General features: G+C 51.4%; 3 protein-coding genes across 4 annotated transcripts in view; 2 read left to right on the forward strand and 1 right to left on the reverse strand.

Moving 5' to 3' along the window:
* LOC119712973 (uncharacterized) overlaps positions 1–20,332 on the forward strand; it is a 672,213-nt gene that overhangs the window by 88,478 nt on the left and 563,403 nt on the right. The gene's annotated exons all lie outside the window — the stretch shown is intronic.
* LOC139999920 (olfactory receptor 14C36-like) lies at positions 2,949–6,928 on the reverse strand. 2 transcript variants are annotated; one of them, XM_072029570.1, is made up of 3 exons: positions 6,417–6,928; positions 4,436–4,627; positions 2,949–4,347 (listed from the first exon to the last, which is right to left on the reverse strand). In XM_072029570.1, the coding sequence occupies exon 3, from the start codon at positions 4,318–4,320 to the stop codon at positions 3,364–3,366; it is 957 nt and encodes a 318-aa protein (XP_071885671.1). In that variant the 5' UTR covers positions 4,321–4,347; positions 4,436–4,627; positions 6,417–6,928; the 3' UTR covers positions 2,949–3,363. The 2 variants fall into 2 exon arrangements, with proteins under 2 accessions (XP_071885671.1, XP_071885672.1); XM_072029571.1 differs by having other exon boundaries at positions 2,949–4,627.
* LOC113842047 (olfactory receptor 14A16-like) lies at positions 15,754–16,734 on the forward strand. Its single transcript, XM_038173715.2, has one exon. It carries the CDS (start codon positions 15,775–15,777, stop codon positions 16,732–16,734), a length of 960 nt encoding a protein of 319 aa, XP_038029643.1. The 5' UTR covers positions 15,754–15,774.

Raw genomic sequence — 20,332 nt, forward strand, 5'->3', positions numbered from 1 at the left:
GCGTGTTGGTGGAGTGTAGACACCCCACACAGCCAGCGCTGTTTACTTGCCTTTTATACCTTTTAGAAATATTTGTTTTATAAATATTACAAAATTCAGATTGAGTTGAGACCTCATTTATAACACTTGCCCAGGACTGCTCATGCCACCCCTCATTCCTGGAACAGAGAAAATCTGTGATGTGTCAACCTCTCCTGCCTGTTAGAGCTGAAAAAAAAAAAAAAAAAAAAAAAAAAGAAAAAAAAAAAAAAGCTAAATTTCCTCCAATTGTACCTGTACTATCTGCCTTTCCTGGTGAAAATATTCACATTTTCTGTCTGTATAGTGAAATATATATGTATAGCCCCAGCTGTAACTACAGCTATATGTGCAAGTAAAGGTAAATGTATATACAGAGTTAGATGTGTACACATGGATAACTGGGAGAGAGACAGGCAAGTGTCTGGGATTCGAGAATTTTACATCACCTGAACTATCAGGAAACCAACCCAGAAGTGCTGGGAGCTGAGGAGAGGGGACATGTGGAGGAAGGTCCCAGTGACACGGCTGGGAGGTGGGTTGTGATGCCATTCCTACTGCAGTGACCTGACTGCCCGGTGGCAGGCAGGCAGACATGGCGATGTCATTGAGTGCATCACAAACCCCACGGGACACAAGGGGCAGCTCAGGCAGCTCTTCACCCTGGTGTAGTGGGTTTATGTGGCAAGGTTTTGGTAGCAGGGGGCCATAGGGGTGGTTTCTGTGAGAAGGATCTGGAAGCTGCCCCATGTTTGGTAAGGGCCCCACTGCTGACCAGAGCCGAGCCAATAAGTGATGTTGTTTTGCACATCTGTGAGAACATATATAAGACAGGGAAAAAAAAAACGCTGCGCCACACAGCAGCTGGGAGAGTGAGAGAAGTGAAGAACGGCCTTGCAGGGGCCAAGGTCAGTGCAGAAGGACGGGGAGAGGTGCTCCAGGCACCAGAGCAGAAGTCCCCTGTGGCCTGTGGTGAGGACCATGGTGAAGCAGGATGTCCCCCTGCAGCCCATGGAGTACCACGGTGGAGCAGGGTTTCACGCTGCAGCCCGTGGAGGAGACCACAGTGGAGTAGGGGGCCCTGCACCGACAGAGGCTGCTGCCTTTGGAAGACCCCTGCCAGAGCAGATTCTGGGCCGGACCTGTAGCCCGTGGAGAGGAGACCACGCAGGAGCAGGTGACCCGGCAGGAGCTGCTGCCCGTGGGGGAGCCAGGTTGGAGCAGTTTTCTCCTGAGGGATGGACCCTGTGGTACGGACCCATATCTGGAGCAGTTGTGGAAGAGCTGCTGCCTGTGGGAAGCCCACACTGGATCAGTTCATCAAGGACTGTATCCCGTGGGTGGGACCCCACAGCACAGGGGACGAGAGTGACCAAGAAGGAGCGGCAGAGAAGAAGTGCTGTAGACTGACCATAACCCCCATTCCCCCGTTCCCCTGTGCCACTCGGGGAGAGGAGGTGGAAGAGGGTGGATGGGGGGAAAGGTGCTTTTGGTTTCTTTTCTTTATTTCTCACTTCTCTAGCTTGTTAGTAATAAGCAATAAGTCTTAAATAAATTTTACTATCTCCCTATGCCGAGTCTGTTTTTCCTGTTACAATAATTACTGCATGATCTTCTTGTCCTTATCTCAACCTTAGAGCCCTTTTCATCGTATTTTCTCCCCATTCCTCTTTGAGGAGGGGGAGTGAGAGAGCGGCTGTGGTGGAGCTCATCTGCGCACTCGAGCGGAACCATGACAAAGGGTTGCTCTTTCTGTGATCATAGCTTCACTCCAGTCCTTCAAGTATACATGAGCTGAGAAGCCTTGTCCAGTGGTGACTTTTGAGGTAAGGACCAACATACAGCTTGGGGGAAACTGTCTCAAGGATGTATGCTGGCCATAGGAACTGAAGGACAGAAGCAAACAGACGTCACTGCACAGGGTGGGAAGTAGACCCAGCTGGACTGCTGCCAAACACTCTCACTGGGTTCCATGGTTGTAGCAGGTGCTCGGAAAGACTAGGGAACATTTCAAGGACACTAGAGGTTTCAAGCTGTCTTTCTAGATCCACCCAATGGTAATACCTCAGAGATGACAGCAATTCCTCTCCATACTCCCCATCTTGTGTGTGATGGTGTCCTGGTTTCAGTTAGGACAGAATTAATTTTCTTCCTAGTAGCTGGTAGAATGCTATATTTTGGCTTAGGATGAGAAGAGTGCTGATAACACCCCGATGCTTTAATTGTTGCAGAGCAGTGCTTATACTAAGCCAAGGACATCTCAGCCTTTTGCTCTGTCCTGCCAACGGGCAGGCTGGGGGTGCAGTAAGAGCTGGGAGGGGACAGACCCAGGACAGGTGACCCAAACTAGCCAAAGGGGTATTCCATCCCATCTGACGTCATGCTAAACAATATATAGGGGTAGCTAGCTGGGGGAGGGGAGCCGGACTGCTCAGGGTTAGGCTGGGCATCAGTCAGCAGGTGGTGCGCAATTGCATTGTGCATCACTTGTTTGTACACATTAGTAGTAGTAGTACTACTATCATCGTTATTATTATTGATATTATTATTATTTTCCTGTCTTATTAAACTGTCTTTATCTCAACTCATGGGCTTTACTTTCCCGTTTCTCTCCCCCATCCCAGAGAGAGAGGGGGGAGGGTGAGCAAACGGCTGTGTGGTGTTTAGCTGCCGGCCGGGTTAAACCACGACAGATGGTCCCCCACTGAATACCCCAGGCATTGCAGTGTCCTTGTGTGCACGTGGACATCTATATTTGGCATTCTCCCTATGGTGACTTCGTCTTGGGTGAAGTGATCTCTCACTTTGTGGGGCTCCAGTCACTGACCACCCCAGACACATGATACTCAGGGAGAACACCTAGGCTCTTCAGGCAGCTCCCCATTAATTTCCTGGAGGATGTCCTCTGCCCTGACACTTGTGGGACAGTCATGGCTATATACCTCAGTGACTGTTAACCATTTCTGCTGTCATCAGACACCAACAGGTTACTCCTAAATCCTACCCTTGGTCTCTCACAACTCACAAAATGAGCTTTTTCTTTCCCTTATCCATAGAGCAACAGGCTTTTCAGGGAGCAGGTGCTCAGCCCTGGTCTTGGCACCAGCTTTGAAAGAAGAACCACGTCTTCAAGAAGTGGGAGATACAATTTTATTAGGCAGATCCTATCACAGAGTTTGTTCTGGCCTGCTGTTATACACATATTATAAAGCCTCAGTAGTAAACAGAACGGTTTCATTCCTCAGTAGATAGCCGATGAATAAAGAAACATATTGCTAATAAATTAGTAAATGCAAATGATACTGAGGATAACAATTTCAATAATGAGCAGGCCTGCAAGGGAAGTCATTTGTGTAGATACAGGGGAAATTTATCACCAATCAGAAATATCCATGAAAACACTTTCCGAACAGCACTCTTAAGCTCCTTGTTTCTCATGCTGTAGATGAGGGGGTTCAATGCTGGTGGCACAACAGAGTACAGAACTGCCACCACCAGGTCCAGAGACAGTGAGATAGAGGGGGACTTCAGGTAGGCAAATATGGTCATGCTGAGAAACAGGGAGACCACTGCCAGGTGAGGGAGACACGTGGAAAAGGCTTTGTACTGTCCCTGCTCAGAGGGCATCCTCAGTACAGCCCTGAAAATCTGCACATAGGACAGCACAATGAAAACAAAACACCCAGACGCTAAACAGAATCCAACCATAATAATCCAAACTTTCCTGAGGTAGGAGTTTGAGCAGGAGAGCTTGATGATCTCGGGGATTTCACAGAAGAACTGGTCCACAGCATTGCCTTGGCAAAGTGTCAGAGAAAACACATTAGCAGTGTGCAGCGCAGCATGGAGAAATCCACTGCCCCAGGCAGCTGCTGCCATCTGGGCACAAGCTCTGCTGCCCAGGAGGGTCTCGTAGTGCAGGGGCTTGCAGATGGCAACATAGCGGTCATAGGACATGACAGTGAGAAGATAATATTCTGCTGAAAAGAAAAAGAAGAAGAAAAAGACCTGTGCAGCACATCCTGAGTAGGAAATGGCCCTGGTATCCCAGAGCGAATTTGCCATGGCTTTGGGGACAGTGGTGGAGATGCAGCCCAGGTCGAGGAGGGCAAGGTTGAGGAGGAAGAAGTACATGGGGGTGTGAAGACGGTGGTCACAGGCTACGGCGGTGAGGATGAGGCCGTTGCCCAGGAGGGCAGCCAGGTAGATGCCCAGGAAGAGCGCGAAGTGCAGGAGCTGCAGCTCCCGTGTGTCTGCAAATGGCAGGAGGAGGAACTCAGTGCTGGAGCTGCTGTTGGACATTTGACTCTTCTGGGCCTGGGGACCAGTCTGAGGAGGAAAATAAAGCAAAATGTTAGGCTAGACCATGTGAGCAAAATGTACTTTAATTCTTGTTACACCTCAAAACTGCTGCTACCCTTTCAGGAAAATCTATATCGCAGATGCCTTGCTGGTTCTAGTTGGTGCTGCCAGAGGGTGCTGCTGGGAGCAGGGGACTCTGGAAGTCCTTGGCATTACTGCTGCACTCCAGGTGAAATCTTGTGGGTCCTGTGAGGCAATGACTCTGTCCTTGAGATCAGAGTGAGCGAAGTAATCTGGGTATGGAGAGCTGTATGAGGAGGAAAAAACAGGAAAACATTAGGACAGAACACTGTGATCAAACCCACTCCATTTCTTGTACAAACCTCCCAGACTGCCTCTCCCCTTTCAGGAACACCTTTGCAGGTCCCTTTCATGAGCTGTGGTCGGTGCTGGTTGATGGCGCCACTGGGATGAGAAGGGCTCTCGAGGAGGCAGTCCTGCCCTCCACAGTTAGGTAAATGAGAACATGGGCTGTTCTTGGATTAAATACAGATGAGATATCAAACTATTTTCTCTGTTCTTGTGAAAACCCACCATCCAGACTCCAGTGTGTTTTTTAAAGTTTCTGCACCTCATCTAAGAGGTTCCTTTTAGGTATATATCATTGGTGTTTGTCCTGCCCACCCATGGAAATCTTGGAGGTCCCAAAAGGCAAAGGTCACACTCAGGTGTTCCCCTGAATAGAGCCTTAATGCTGCTGAGAGCACAGGAATCCATTTTCAAAGAGCAGACCTCTTAACCCCTCACCCATATCATCATATCTGAGGAGGATCTTAGCTCTCTGCCTTTCACCACGGACACAGAAGGGTCATAGCAGCTGCCCATATACAACCATTCAGCAACATTTCTACAGCCTTAGGACTGACATGTCTTCTCCATGGGGCTGCTAGATAACACAGGGTTGCTAGGGCAGAGCTGAGCCTTCTGCAAGGATATATGCAGCCCAGCAGAAGCCCCATGTAAAGAGTCAAATTTCCTTAGATGTGGTGTCCTGAAGGGCGAGTCAGCTCCTTCTCCACACACAGCATTTTCCCGAGACTCAACAGTTAGGAGGGAACATGGATGCCTTTTATTCATAGCATATCTGAGTGATAGGAACATCATCACCAGTTTTTGAGCCGCACACAAATTCTCATACCCAAAAGACTAGTTAGTCAAAAGAATCTCATGATATTATTATTAGATGAGAAAAGAAACTAAGCAGTTTGTATGAAGAAGGTGTTGGCAGGGCAAGTGCCCAAATCCACCCTCCCATCTTGCTGCTGGGAGCAGCTCCTTCTCACTCCCTGCCCATGGCTCTACTGCCTGCAGCTTTCCCTGCCTGAAGCTGGGTCTCTGTCCCCACGCCTCCAGCCTGCAGCTCAGAGCCCCCATCCCACCCGCTGGGTGCTCAGCTCTGCCCTGCAGACACCTCCTGGCAGCAGGGCTCTGCCCAGGGGCAGCTCGGTGGGGTCACGTCCTAGAGCCCAGGTCACGCAGACCCTGCTGACACTGCGTGAGTGGTGGTGGAGCATTCTAGGGGTTGAGAGGCAGGAAAGGGACTTGCTGTGGTCCTTGTAATGCTGCTTGTGAAGTCTTAGATGTAAAAGCCCCTATCCTGAAACAGCAGACTTTATTTCTCTTCTCACTGAGGCAAAGAAGAGAAAAACGTAAGCAGAGAGTCTGGAAAGCTAAGAGTGAACAGGAATTCTCACCTTTATCCCTGCTCTTTCAAAGTCCCCGTGGATACATCCTGCTTGCACTGTGGAGCTGTGAGCAGGCTGCCCCAGGTAGCAGCCTCCCACCAGCAGCAGGACCCTGCCCTGCCAGGGGGGGCTCCTTCCACCCACAGCTTCTCCCCGCAGCGCCCTGGGCAGCTCCCCGGGCAGGCTGAGTGCTGAGCCTGGCAGGCGGCAGAGGCCCTGCCCCGGCACACAGCCCCTGGGCCACAGCAGGGACCCTGCTCTGCACCACAGCCCTGGACACCCCTGCCTGCACCCCCAGCTTCTCCTGCCTCCACGAACTGCGGCTGCATTGCCCTCCAGCCAGAGACTTACCGGGTGCAGGGCTGGGAAGTCTTCTTCCCCAGTGAGCTCTGGGCATGCTGCCACTTCTGCCTGCCTTTAAGCACTGTGTCTCTGCAGGCAGTGCCCCCAGGCCTGCTGCGCTGTGCAGAGGAGCTGCTCCTGGGCAGAGCTGTCTCTCTGCAGCGCTGCCCGCTTGCCAGGAGCTCCCCTTGGGCCCAGGAGCCCGGCCCAGCTCAGCAGCAGAGGCCCAGCCCAAGGCCTCCCTTGCTCTGCCCCCCACTAGGCTCCCAGCACATGGCCCTGGGGCTGCAGGGGAACCTGCTGGGAAACAGCCTGAAGGCATCCCTGGGCTTCCCTCCCTCCCCTGGGCACACACACTTCTTGACAGCAGGATCATTTCTCCAAAAAGTCAGGCAGCAGAGTCCGTTAAGACATCTCATGCTGGATTTTAATCCTGTGGCTAGGAGGGCACTCAGCTCACACCCATGCCTGCCCAAGGCACATAGGAACTGGGATTCGCCTGCCCTCACTTCAGGTGTGCACCACATGGGCAGCTGCAGGTGTGCTCCTTTTTTCATCTCCATGATCATTAATGGAGATGGAGGAAATCAGGGGGCTGCAAACACCTGGTGACATGTCAGGGGGCAGAGGTACGTGCAGGCATCTGCAAACTCTCATGGAGGTACTATGAGGGACAGGGCAGCACATGGGGATATCCCCTTGGAGGCTGGTGGGGGATGCCTTTGGCCAGCTGAAATGACAGCAAATGCACCCATTTAGGACAACTAAACCTGTCCCTCCTCAGTAGGCTCAGGGCAGCCTGTAGAGGCATCCACCTGACCCAATGGAGAACTGTGCCACAGGGAGAGCTGAGTCTCTCTCTCCCTCTTCTCCATCTGGTTTTCCCTCCATCTCCAGGGACTGTAACAGCATTTGGCTCATGGACATTCCTATATTACCTAATGAAATTCGGGGCAGCTGCTCCATTTAAAGCCAATTCCAGGCCTGCAGTTCTACCTGAGATGCCAATGCTGCCCAACACCACTACAGCATGCAGCTGACACGGGCAGCACAGGACCCACAGGACAGCTCTGGCCATTCACAACTGGTACTTAAAGGACACTCCTGAGGGCATCTCTGGTAGACGTGGTGCTTATGAGCAAGTGACTGCTTCTCAGAGAGCCAAGGTCTGTCCCACCTCTATTCGGTAGAGGCAGGCAACGCATGGATATGAGGCACATCACACAAGAGTTTCCACTTGTGTTGTTCAGCTCGCAAACATTTCTGCTGCTTATCACCTCCATCCTTCATTCACCTCTTTGATTGTACCATCCAGACACAACCCAATGATTTTTTGTCTGTGTCCCTGAATCACAGGTTGCCCATACCAAGGACATTTTCAGCAGCCCCTTCCCCTGCCTGGAGATCGGCCTCATCTCCAGCACTGGCCCTCAGGGCTGCACCAACACCACAAAGGCCCTCTGCTCTCAGGGCGGCACAGCCCAGGCCTGTTTCCTTCTGGCCTTGGGAACACCAGGGCTTGCCCTCCTTCGGGTCCCTCATTTCATCCTCCTATGGCCATCGGCCATCCACAGCAGCAGGTCTCTGCCCTGCTGGAAAGCCTTTGCATGTCTTGGGTCTTGGGCAGAAGGTCTGGGACTAGTTTGAGTTTGGCCCTTGTGCCACAGCTGAGGTGCTGCAGCCCAGATGTGCCCCAATACCCTCAGCCTGGGGCACAGACGGGAGGAGCTGAATCTTGACTGCAAGGAAGCTGTGTCAGCATTAAGGAGTGCACTGCAGCTGTCCCAACCTGTTCTCCCTACTCTCCCCTTCATCTGCAGTGCTGCACTACCCCTCTCCCTTACCATGAGGTGCTGAAGGTAAGTTTGCCATTCCCTCATGTGCCACCTCTGCCTGTGGCATGGCAGCGGGGATGTCCTGGGAGAGGGTGCTGAGGCCTTCTCAGAGCACAGAGCCTTGTGGGACATGAGGGGAGGGAGGCTCGGGAATGTGCTGCAATTCCCTCCATATAACACATCCTAATGCATCCTAACACATATAATTCATCCCAGGTGCCTTCGCTCCCATTGTTTGAAAAAAGCCCAGCCCCAGGACAAGACTCAAACCCTACCTTCCTGGGAGAGCTCCCAAAAGCAGAGGTATCTTAGTACAAGAACACAGCAGGGACTACTCCAGTGCTCCACTTCCTTTATTCCGTGGGCTTTGCCACCATCTGCAGATGTTCCTGGTGGATTTGTCAAGAAATGCCGGAAAATATGTCTCCTTGCTATTGACCTCACAGGCCTTCTAATGACACAGGGTGATGTCACAGGGGGATGCACTGCATCACCAGGATATCGTCACTCAAGCAGCGGCAGTGCCGGCACTTCCCTGCAAGGCCTGGTCCCTGCTGGGCACTGCTTGGGTGCTCCCCAGCGCTGTCCTTCTGTGGCCAGGAGTGGGGTCAGCAGGCAGCAAGCTTGCACTGGGCGACCCTCGCTGGCTGGCGGAGGAGCAGGGGCACCTTGCAGAGGAGCTGTGGTTGAGGAGCCAGGGCGGGCATCCCTTGTCCTGAGCTGAAGGCCAACAGCAAGCGAGATGGAGGGCTGCTGGAGGGTGACCATCACCTCTGACATGACTTCCATGTTCCCAGTGCTCCTGCACCTCTCCCCCAAAGGTAAGGGTGTCAGGAGCCCCTTCCCAAGATGTGTCACAGGGGCTGTCAGCTGTCCAAAGCTTTGCGGGGGGCTGGAAATGGCTGGTAGCTGCTGCAAGAGCCTTGCCTGAGTGTCCCTCTGGGCTCAGGGGAGTATGTGGTAGCCAGGATTCCTGGGTCCTGATGCTAGGGGTGCCCTAAGCCCCAGGGCTCCTCTGGGCATGGCTCAGCCTCCTTGTGATGGGGACAGTCCAGGGCCAGGTTTTCCTGGGAGCTGGTGTCTCTTCGGGATCTGGCTCTGGGAGGAAAGACCTCTGGTGTCCCAGAGACTGGTGTGTCCTGCAGCTCCACAGGCCTCTCAGGAATGTGCCACAAATGCCTGTGTTGGAAATCAAGCCTTCCCCTTGTACTGATCTCCTTCAGGAGAACCAGCCCCTCCTTTGCCACCAGGCTGGCAGAGCGTGTTCTGGGTGCTGAGATGCCATCCCTGGATGGCCACAGCCCTGGTGCTGGACCCTTCCAATCTCCCTACTGAATCACAGAATCACAGAATCACAGAATTTCTAGGTTTGAAGAGACCTCAAGATCATCGAGTCCAACCTCTGACCTGACACTAACAGTCCCCACTAAACCATATCCCTAAGCTCTACATCTAAACGTCTTTTGAAGACTTCCAGGGATGGTGACTCCACCACCTCCCTGGGCAGCCTGTTCCAGTGTCTAACAACCCTTTCGGTAAAGAAGTTCTTCCTAAGGTCCAACCTAAAACTCCCCTGGCACAACTGAAGCCCGTGCCCCCTCGTCCTGTTACCAGGCACGTGGGAGAACAGACCAACCCCCACCTCGCTACAGCCTCCTTTAAGGTACCTGTAGAGAGCGATAAGGTCGCCCCTGAGCCTCCTCTTCTCCAGGCTGAACAAGCCCAGCTCCCTCAGCCGCTCCTCGTAGGACTTGTTCTCCAGGCCCCTCACCAGCTTCGTCGCCCTTCTTTGGACCCGCTCAAGCACTTCCATGTCCTTCTTGTAGCGAGGGGCCCAAAACTGAACACAGTACTCGAGGTGTGGCCTCACCAGAGCCGAGTACAGGGGGACAATCACTTCCCTAGCCCTGCTGGTCACACTGCTTCTTATGCAAGCCAGGATGCCGTTGGTCTTCTTGGCCACCTGAGCACACTGCTGGCTCATATTCAGCCGACTGTCCACCATCACTCCCAGGTCTTTCTCTGCCTGGCAGCTCTCCAACTACTCATCTCCCAGCCTGTAGCTCTGCTTGGGGTTGTTGCGCCCCAGGTGCAGGACCCGGCACTTGGCCTTGTTGAACTTCATGCAGTTGACCTCAGCCCATCGGTGCAGCCTATCCAGATCCTCCTGCAGAGCCTTCCTACCCTCGAGCAGATCGACACATGCGGATAGCTTGGTGTCATCTGCAAACTTACTGAGGGTGCACTCAATGCCCTCGTCCAGATCATTGATGAAGATATTAAAGAGGACTGTCCCCAGTACTGAGCCCTGGGGAACGCCACTAGTGACTGGCCTCCAACTGGACTACACTTCATTTACCACGACTCTTTGGGCCCAGCTATCCAGCCAGTTTCTGTGTACTGTGGTGGTTTTACACAGGTACACAGGTGGACTCCATGGCCACCGCTCCTTTACTTCCCCACCTACAAGGAAAAGGGGGGAAAATTATGATGAAAGTAGCTCAAGGCTTGAGGTAGAACAGGAGGTCACCCACCAAATATCCTCATGGGTACCAATTATCATCACAGGCAAGACAGACTTAGCATAGGCAGATTAATATATTTTATTGCCTATCACTGGTGCACTACAACCTTGAGGAACTACAAGCAAACTAAAAACACCATTCCCCCCATCCAGCCTCCTGTAACTCCTTCTCCTGGGTGGAACAGGAGAATTGGGAATTGCAGTGAGTCCCTGACATTGTTTCCACTGCTCCTTGATGGTCAATCTCTGCCCTCTCTGGGTCCCTCCTGTGAGATGCCCTCCTTCACAAATAAATCCTGCGTGGGGCCATAAAGGGCTCAGATAATGACAGACATGACCAGATCATATTAAAATAAAGTTCTTAGAAGCAATATATCAGCTTCATAGTTGCTGACCACAATGTTCATTTTTTGTTGGTGTAGTAGTCCTGTTTGGTCACAGAACTGTGTTGGGTAACACAATACATCTTGTGTGTGTTCCCAGTTGTGCTGTTTATCCTTTGTGGGGGCTTATTAGTTAATTAATGGTTATTAGTTTACTCTATGGCCTAACACTGCCTTATGTTGTGATAAAATTACTGGTCATGAGACAAATCTGGTAGTTGTACTCAGCATTGCTGTCACCTCAATGCTCGAGAAACTTTCTCTCAGAAACTATTTATAATTAACAGTCTTTACGTTTCTCCTCGGGGAGCCAATCTATGGAAGGGATGAGGGGGGACACTTCTTCTCCCCCCAGCAAGTTACAATAGCTCTTCAAAACTTTGAATCCTTGGGATATTCAAACCAGTCTGTAAGTATTGTTATGTGTCCTGAATGTGTTTCAGGTTTTGTTTAAGGTCAGAGTAAACTATTTCAGAATGCCACACAATGATCTGCCCTGAGGCAGGATAATTATGAGGGGCAGGGTGTGTTGGAGGATATGGGCAGGCACCCCCAATGCTTTCTAACTTCACCCTTGAAGAAGTGCAGAATCCTAAAAAAATAATAAAAAAATCTACACAACTCCAGTCCCTGTGACTGGGCCAGAGAAACAACCTGTGCCTGTATCAGTCAAATATATACATGAGAATAAAATCAAATCAGGAAAGAAGCTCCTACTCATAGAGGGAAGGAGGAAGAAGAAGATGAGGCAGGCTCCTACCAAGTAAAGCCATCAGAGAAATGTGTGGACGAAGACAGAGATAACATAAAAGCAGCAGTAAGCACCTGATCACTATTCCTTGGGGAGCTGCGAGATGTGTGATTAGATTTCAGCCATCATCTAGGCCAGCACATTGTCAGCTGGCTGCTCCGATACTGGGATAACAGGGCCAGTAGCCTCGAATTAGAGGGCAGGGAAGCCAAGCAGCTGGGATCCCTCCCCAGGGAAGGGGGCATTGACAAAGCAATTGCAAAGGGGGCACAAATCCTCCCTCTCCTGAGGTAACTCCTGTCACGTGTAAAGGAAAGGTATCCCTTCAAGGAAGATGTTGTATGTCACCCAGGCAAATGGACCACCAGGGAGAGAGGCAGCCCATATCTGATGCAATTGGCCAAGCTGGAGGTGATTTATGGTGATTTATGCACATTCAACAGTTTTCTACCTTGCCCGGTGCCTCAAAGGATCCTTCAGTTGTGGGGTTGCTGAGGGTTGACGTGCCAGTAGCTACCCAAATGGTGCACCAGTGGCATTATGGCACCATCCAAGATTCCCTGATTCCCATATATATGCTGATTCATCAACTGGAGAGCCAAGGACTGATCAGCAAAATTTGTTCACCCTTTAATAATCCCATAGGGTCAGTGCAAACATGTAATGGAGATCTGAGGCTAACGGTGGAGTATTGTGTCTAGAATGAAGTCACACCAAGTTCAACACATCGTCTATAGTCTTCTCTCCTTATAGTCTTAGCTCTAAGAGCATTTAAATGATCTCTTACAACACCTGAATGCTGCTGTCTGATCCCTTCCTGGGATCATAAGGAGCCAGTACCTTCAGGCCAGAACACTCTCCTTGTACCCTTGGATGCAGGCCCCTAGGTCCCATGGACTGTTAAGGGTATAGTTTGCAAAGTAACCACGGATTTTATCCCCACCCAACACCTGTTGTACCCCTGCAGAGTCCTGCCTCAAGGCACAAAGGGCAGGGAGACCTGGCTGGTGAGAGCTGAGGCCCTGTGGAGATGACCAAGACACAACAGCCATTACAGCCAAGGGTCACAGAGAAGAGAAATGGAAAAAGAGAACATTTAAAAGAGAACAGAATAGGTTTAGCTCTGCCTGTGACACATGACTCCTTTTGCTCTGCTGACAGCCTCTGCAGGCTGCCCTGCACATAAGGAGTAGGGACAGGTTCAGTTGTCCTACATGTGGCATCTGCTGCCATTTCAGCTGGCCCAAGGAATGCCCCATCAGACCAGAGGATCAACCTCAAATTTCAGCAGGTATTTCCATTTGAACAGCTCCTGCCTGTCCTCCATCTCCACTAAGGAGCTATTGTGGCTCAATAATTCGCGTTAAGGTGCCTGTGTTGTGGACACCTGAACTGAGGCCTGAGGAATCCCAGCTCCTGTGGGTCTGTGGCAGATATGGGAGGGAGCTGAGATCCCTTTCCAGCCCCAGGAATAACAACCTGCATGAGATGCCTTGACTGACTGCTGAATTCTTTCCTTCAGTGGGGATGAAGGAGATCAGTCCCTGACCATGACTTCATGCCAAAGTAATACTGGGACAAGAAGATGTGATTGTTACACTTAATTGGTTTTCTGTAAGGAGAAATGACACTGGTGTGAAGAAGTGTGTGTGCCCAGGTGAGGGAGGGAGCCCAAGGGATTCCTTCAGGCTGATTCCCTGGAAGGTTTCCCTGCAGCCCCAGGGCCATGTGCAGGGATCCTGGTGGGGGGCAGAGCAAGGGAGGCCTTGGGCTGGGCCTCTGCTGCTGAGCTGGGCCCAAGGGGAGCTCGTGGCAAGCGGACAGCACTGCAGAGAGACAGCTCTGCCCAGGAGCAGCTCCTCTGCACAGCGCAGCAGGGCTGGGGGCACTGCCTGCAGCTGGCACTGGGAGGACAGAAAAGGGAGAGTTGTTAAAGACTGCATGGAATGTTAGAAAGCTGAGAGTATACTGGAAAAGCAATGCTTGCAACCCTTAACACGGTAAGTCTGAGTGCTTTGCAATGCACTGGAGTATCCTGGATGTGCCCTAGACCTGGATTATTCCAGAGCAGATGAGGCTGTAGACAGAGAGTGTTTATTTCTTGTAGAGAAGGACATGCTCCAGCACAGGGGTTCCCTGCCATAGGGTCATTGTCCAGGCCCCGAGGGCTCCCTTCTCGTGGGCCAGCTGCAAGCTGTGAAGCCGGGGGTGCAGGCAGGGGTGTCCAGGGCTGTGGTGCAGAGCAGGGTCCCTGCTGTGCCCTAGGGGCTGTGTGCCGGGGCAGGGCCTCTGCCGCCTGCCAGGCTCAGCACTCAGCCTGCCCGGGGAGCTGCCCAGGGCGCTGCGGGGAGAAGCTGCAGGTGGAAGGAGCCCCCCCTGGCAGGGCAGGGTCCTGCTGCTGGTGGGAGGCTGCTGCCTGGGGCAGCCTGCTCACAGCTCCACAGCACAACCAGCGTGTATCTGAAGGGTCTTTGCGAGAGCTGGGATAAAGTAGGGGATTTCAGCTTCAGTCACAGCTTTTCTGAGCCTCCTGAACTTCCAATCTTCTCTACTTGCCTCAGTTGTAATAGAAATATTTGCTGTTAATTCCAGGAAGTGCCTGAGACTCCATGATGGCTGAGAGGTTACAAGGATCTTTTCCTTCCCCTCAGCCCATAGAAAGCTCCACCACCACACACGCAGTGTCAGCAGGGTCTGTGTGCCCTGGGCTCTAGGACATGTCCCCAGCAAGCTGCCCCTGGGCAGAGCCCTGCTGCCAGGAGGTGTCTGCAGGGCAGAGCTGAGCACCCAGCGGGTGGGATGGGGGCTGTGAGCTGCAGGCAGGAGGCGTGGGGACAGAGACCCAGCTGCAGGCAGGGACAGCTGCAGGCTTCACAACCATGGGCAGGGAGTGAGAGATAGCTGCTCCCAGAAACATAGAAGGGGGACTTTTGAAATTTCTCTGCCACCCCTGCACAGTTGCTGTCTTCCACAATACAGCCTGTGGTCTCTTCCGCTCCTCCAGCATGGACCACCAGAGATATTGGCATGGGAACTTATTCATGATCCTCCTTTGGAGTCAGTGATGTAGAGAATAAGTCAGGTGCAGCTCAGAATGATTCACATTCTTGTCATTCAGATACATAAATTGAGGAAAAGCCTCCATGTCCCGTCATGACATGTAGGGCTGTGTGTGGGGCTGAGAATGAGCTCACTCTGTCTTCAGATCACATTGTTTTTAGTGCATTCAAAACTTTTCCTGCAAGAGTTCTGCTGGGCTGCAGGCTGCCCCCCTCCAGGGCACAGCTCTGCCATAGCAGCTCAGTGCTTTCCATGGAGAAGACACCTGATGGCTAAGGGCATGGAAATGCTGCTGGAAATCTCTATGTGTTAGCTGCAGTGATCCCTCTGTATCCCTTGCTACACGTGGAGAACTGAGACCACACTCAAGGCCACAGGAGATTGGAGATTTGCACTTGGAAACTGGATTCCTTTACTCTGAGCAGTGTGCAGGCTCTTCTCTAAGGGAACACCTGGGTATGATGGTATCTTTGAGTTCAAAGCGGTGCCAGTCCAGGGCAGCTGTGACCAGGACTTTGGGACAGGATAGTTGCCCTTACTCTGCTCTAAGGGACAGAGCCCTTGCCTCTCAGGCAAGATTTCACTTGAGTGCAGCAGTAATGCCAAGGACTTCCAGAGTCCCTTGCTCCCAGTGGCACCCTCTGGTAGCAAAAACCAGAGCTCTACCAAGGAACGTGCAGCAGAGGTTTTCCTGAAAGGGAAGCAGCAGTTCTGAGGTTTAACAAGAAACAGAGTAGGTTTTGCTCACAGGGCTGAGCCTAATATTTTGCTGTATTTCCCTCCTCAGACAGGTCCCCATGCCCAGAGGAATCAAATGTCCAACAGCAGCTCTATCAGCGAGTTCCTCCTCCTGGCATTTGCAGACACACGGGAGCTGCAGATCCTGCACTTCGCGCTCTTCCTGGGCATCTACCTGGCTGCCCTCCTGGGCAACGGCCTCATCCTCACCGCCATAGCTTGTGACCACCGCCTCCACACCCCCATGTACTTCTTCCTCCTCAACCTCGCCCTCCTCGACCTGGGCTGCATCTCCACCACTGTCCCCAAAGCCATGGCCAATTCCCTCTGGGACACCAGGGCCATTTCCTATGCAGGATGTGCAGCCCAGGTCTTTCTGTTTGTCTTTTTGATGTCAGCAGAGTATTCTCTTCTCACCATCATGTCCTACGACCGCTACGTTGCCATCTGCAAACCCCTGCACTATGGGACCCTCCTGGACAACAGAGCTTGTGCCCAGATAGCAGCAGCTGCCTGGGGTTCTGCTTTTCTCAATGCTGTGCTGCACATTACCAATACATTTTCACTGTCCCTCTGCCAAGGCAATGCTGTAGACCAGTTCTTCTGTGAAATCCCTCAAATCCTCAAGCTCTCCTGTTCACAGTCCTTCCTCAGTGAAGTTTGGGTTCTTATGGGTAATCTTTTCATCGACTTTGGGTGTTTTGTATTCATTGTGCTCTCCTATGTTCAGATCATCAGGGTCGTGCTGAGGATGCCCTCTGAGCAGGGACGGCACAAAGCCTTCTCCATGTGCCTCCCTCACCTGGCTGTGGTCTCCCTGTTTCTCAGCACTGCCATGTTTACCTACCTGAAGCCCCTCTCCATCTCCTCTCCATCTCTGGACCTGGTGGTGGCAGTTCTGTACTCAGTGGTGCCCCCAACAGTGAACCCCTTTATCTACAGCATGAGAAACCAGGAGCTGAAAGTTGCACTGAACAAAGTGATTTCATTGAGAGTTTTCATTGCTGGTAAACTTCTCATCTCTCTCCACAAATGACTCACAGTATATTCATGAGAGTCCTGTTCATTTATTTATTTATTATTATTATTATTATTATTATTATTATTATTATTATTATTATTATTATTATTATTATTATTATTATTGTTATTATTATATTGTTGTTGTTGTTGTTAAGTACCTTTGTGATGTTCTGACACACATTTGATTTTGTCTCATTTCATCTGAAACATCAACCTGCTCTCCTTCTCTGTAGCCTTGATAAAATACGTGTGCCACTGGGTCTGAGCTGACTCCCTCATAGTATCTTTTTGGTATGTTGGCTTCTACAGGCAAATGAGATGTCTGCAGTCTCCATGGAGGAAATGTTGAACCAGCAGGCACAGGGAAGGTGGGTCTGGAAAAGGATTCAAGTCATCCTCAGGCACAAGTGATTGGCACAAAGCTGCACCAGAGGCGGTTCAGACTGGACATTAGGAAACATTTCCTCACCATGAGAGTGTCAGACATGTGGTGGTTTTACTCGGGTGGGCAGTCAAGCTCCACCACGGCCACACTCTCATTCCCCCTCCTCAAGTGGAAAAGGGGAGCAAATACAATGAAAAAGGCTCAAGGGTTGAGATAAGGACAGGGGGATCACTCAACAATTACCGTGATGGGCAAAACAGACTCAGAGTAGGGAGATAGTAAGTTTTATTGCCTATTACTAACAAGCTAGAGAAGTGAGAAACACAGGAAAGAAACCAAAAATGCCTCCCCACCATCCACTCTCTTCCATCTCCTCCCCGAGTGGTGCAGGGGAATGAGGGAATGGGGGTTGTGGTCAGACAATAGCACTTTGCCTCTGCCACTGCTTCTTGATCACTCCCATCCCCTGTGCTGTGGGGTCTCTCCCATGGGACGCAGTCGTTGGTGAACCAATCTGGCGTGGGCTTCCCACAGGCAGCAGTTCTTCAAGAACTGCTCCAGATATGGGTCCATACCACAGGGTCCATCCCTCAGCACACTGCTCCAACCTGGGTCCCCCACGGGCAGCAGCTCCTGCCAGGTCACCTGCTCCTGCATGGGCTCCTCTCCATGGGCTACAGGTCCGGCCCGGAATCTGCTCCAGCAGGGGTCCTCCACATGCCACAGCCTCCGTCAGTTCGAGTCCACCTGCTCCACCGTGGTCTCCTCCACACGCTGCAGTGTGGAACCCTGCTCTCCCATGGTACTCCATGGGCTGCAGGGGGACAGTGCCTCACCATGGTCCTCACCACAGGCCGCAGAGGACTTCTGGTCCAGCGCCTGGAGCACCTCTCCCCCTTCTTCTTCACTGACCTTGGTGCCTGCAAGGCTGTTTCTCGCTCCTCTCTCTCTCCCAGCTGCTGTGTGGCAGCATGGTTTTGTTCCTGTTGTTGTTTGTTTTTGTTTGTTTGTTTTCAACTTCTTAAATATGCTCTCACAGAGACACAAACATCGCTTATTGGCTCGGCTCTGGTCAGCAGCACGGCCCTAACCTAACATGGGGCAGCTTCTAGAGTCTTCTCACAGAAGCCATGCCTATGGCTCCCTGCTACCAAAACCTTGCCACATAAACCCATTAGAGGGGTTCCTCTCATCCTCGAGGAAATACAACTGCCTGGATTTGTAAAGATACCTGGAAACCTCTAGAGTCCTTGGAAAGGTTCCCTAGTCTTTCTGAGCATCAGACACAGATGTTGAACCCAGAGTGAGAGCTTAGCAGCTGTGATCCCAATCCAGCTGGGTCTACTTCCCACCGTGTGCAGCACAGCCAGTGTGCAGTCACCTCTTGGGCACCACAGCCTGCTTGGTCTGCTCATGGCACCACCAGCTCAGGGCCACATGGGCAGCATGGGGAGACAGCCAGGAAGAGCTGGAGAGGCGAGAGGAGGGATGAGGAGAGGTCAGATGGAAGCTGACCTTGTCTAGAAGTTGCCTCAAATACTGATGTTCATCTCATCCAAGACAAGAACTGGACTGTGGGTACCCTAACTTGTACTCCTCATGCAGAACCACATGTCCATGGCTTCCTGGTGCACCACCCGGTTTGAGCAGTGACTGAAGAAGGACTGGTGCCCTAACCTGCCAATCTCTTAATGCCCTTGCCCTGTGTGAAGAGAGTCTTGGAAAGCAAGGCTGGGATCCCGTGCCAGGGTTTACATTGACGGAAGCATGAGCCAGCAGCCATGTGAGCTTCCTGCTCTCCTGCTGTACTTGTATGCAGCACATGTCCTTGAGACAGTCAGACAGTCTCTCCCAACCCATGTGCTGGCCCTTACCCTAGAGATCACCCCCAGACAAGGTTCTTCAGCTCAGGTCCACCTGGAAGACTGAAGGGAAGCTGCAACCACAGGAGGCCCCAGAAGAGAATCACAGAATCATAGAATGGCTTGGGTTGGAAGGGACTTTAAAGAACACCTAGTTCCAACCCTCCTGCCATGGGCAGGGATGCCATCCACTAGAACAGGTTGCTCAGGGCCTCATGCAAGCTGGTCATGAACACCTCCAGGGATGGGGCATCCACAACATCTCTGGGCAACCTGTTCCAGTGCCTCGCCATGAAGAATTTCCTCCTAATCTCTACTTTAAATCTCCCACTTTTAGTCTAATATCATCCCTCTTTGTCCTCTCATTGGCTGCATGAGGAGAAGGTCACTCTCTATCTTTTTTATTGGCCCCTTTAAAAATTGAAAATGAGGTCACCCCTGAGCCTTCCCTTCTTCAGGCTCAACATTCCCAGCTCTCTCTCAGCCTTACTTCATAGGAGAGGTTCTCCAGCCTACTGACCAGCTTCGTGGCTCTCCTCTGGACCCAATCTAACAGCTCAACATTCTTTTTGTACTGGGGACCCCAGACGTGGATGCAGTACTCCAAGTGGGGCCTCACAAGAGCAGAATAGTTTTTCATAGCTGGTTCCTGAAGTACAGTGGCGACAGCAATGCTGAGTACAACTACTAGAGCAGTCTCACATCCAATAATTTTATCATACCATAGGCCAGTGTTACACATTACAGCAAAATAATAACCTTAAACCAGCCCCCAGAGATGATAAACAGTACCACAAGGAACACTCACAGTTTGCAATGTGCTATCCAACATAATTCTGACATCAAACACATCTACAACCCTGATCCCCCAAAAATCAACATTGATTTCAGCAAATAATAAGCTGATCTAATGCTTATAACTATTTTATTTTAATCATTATCTCTACCCTTTGGGCCCTACATTATGTGCCAAAGGGAGTGTTGTGGTTTAACTTGGCTGGCAGCTCAGCACCATGTAGCCGTTTGCTCCACACTTTGCCAGTGGGATGGGGGAGAGAATAATTGGGGAGAGAAAGGAAGGCATGAAGGAATGTATGAAGGAAGCATGAAGGAAGGAAGGCATGAAGGAAAGCATGAAGGAAGGCAGGAAGGAAGGCAGGAAGGAAGGAAGGAAGGAAATCTTGTGGATGGAGATAAAGACAGTTTAATAGTACAAAAAAATGAAAGGGAAATAATAATAATAAAAATGTTATTATTGTTGTTGATGATGATGCTGATGATAGTAGAATGCACAAAGCAAGTGATGCACAATGTAATTGCTCGCCACCTGCTGAAAAATGCCCAGACTTATTGAGGCCAGGGCA

The sequence above is a fragment of the Anas platyrhynchos genome, chromosome 30 (genome assembly GCF_047663525.1).
Source record: "Anas platyrhynchos isolate ZD024472 breed Pekin duck chromosome 30, IASCAAS_PekinDuck_T2T, whole genome shotgun sequence".
NCBI classification, from domain to species: domain Eukaryota; kingdom Metazoa; phylum Chordata; class Aves; order Anseriformes; family Anatidae; genus Anas; species Anas platyrhynchos.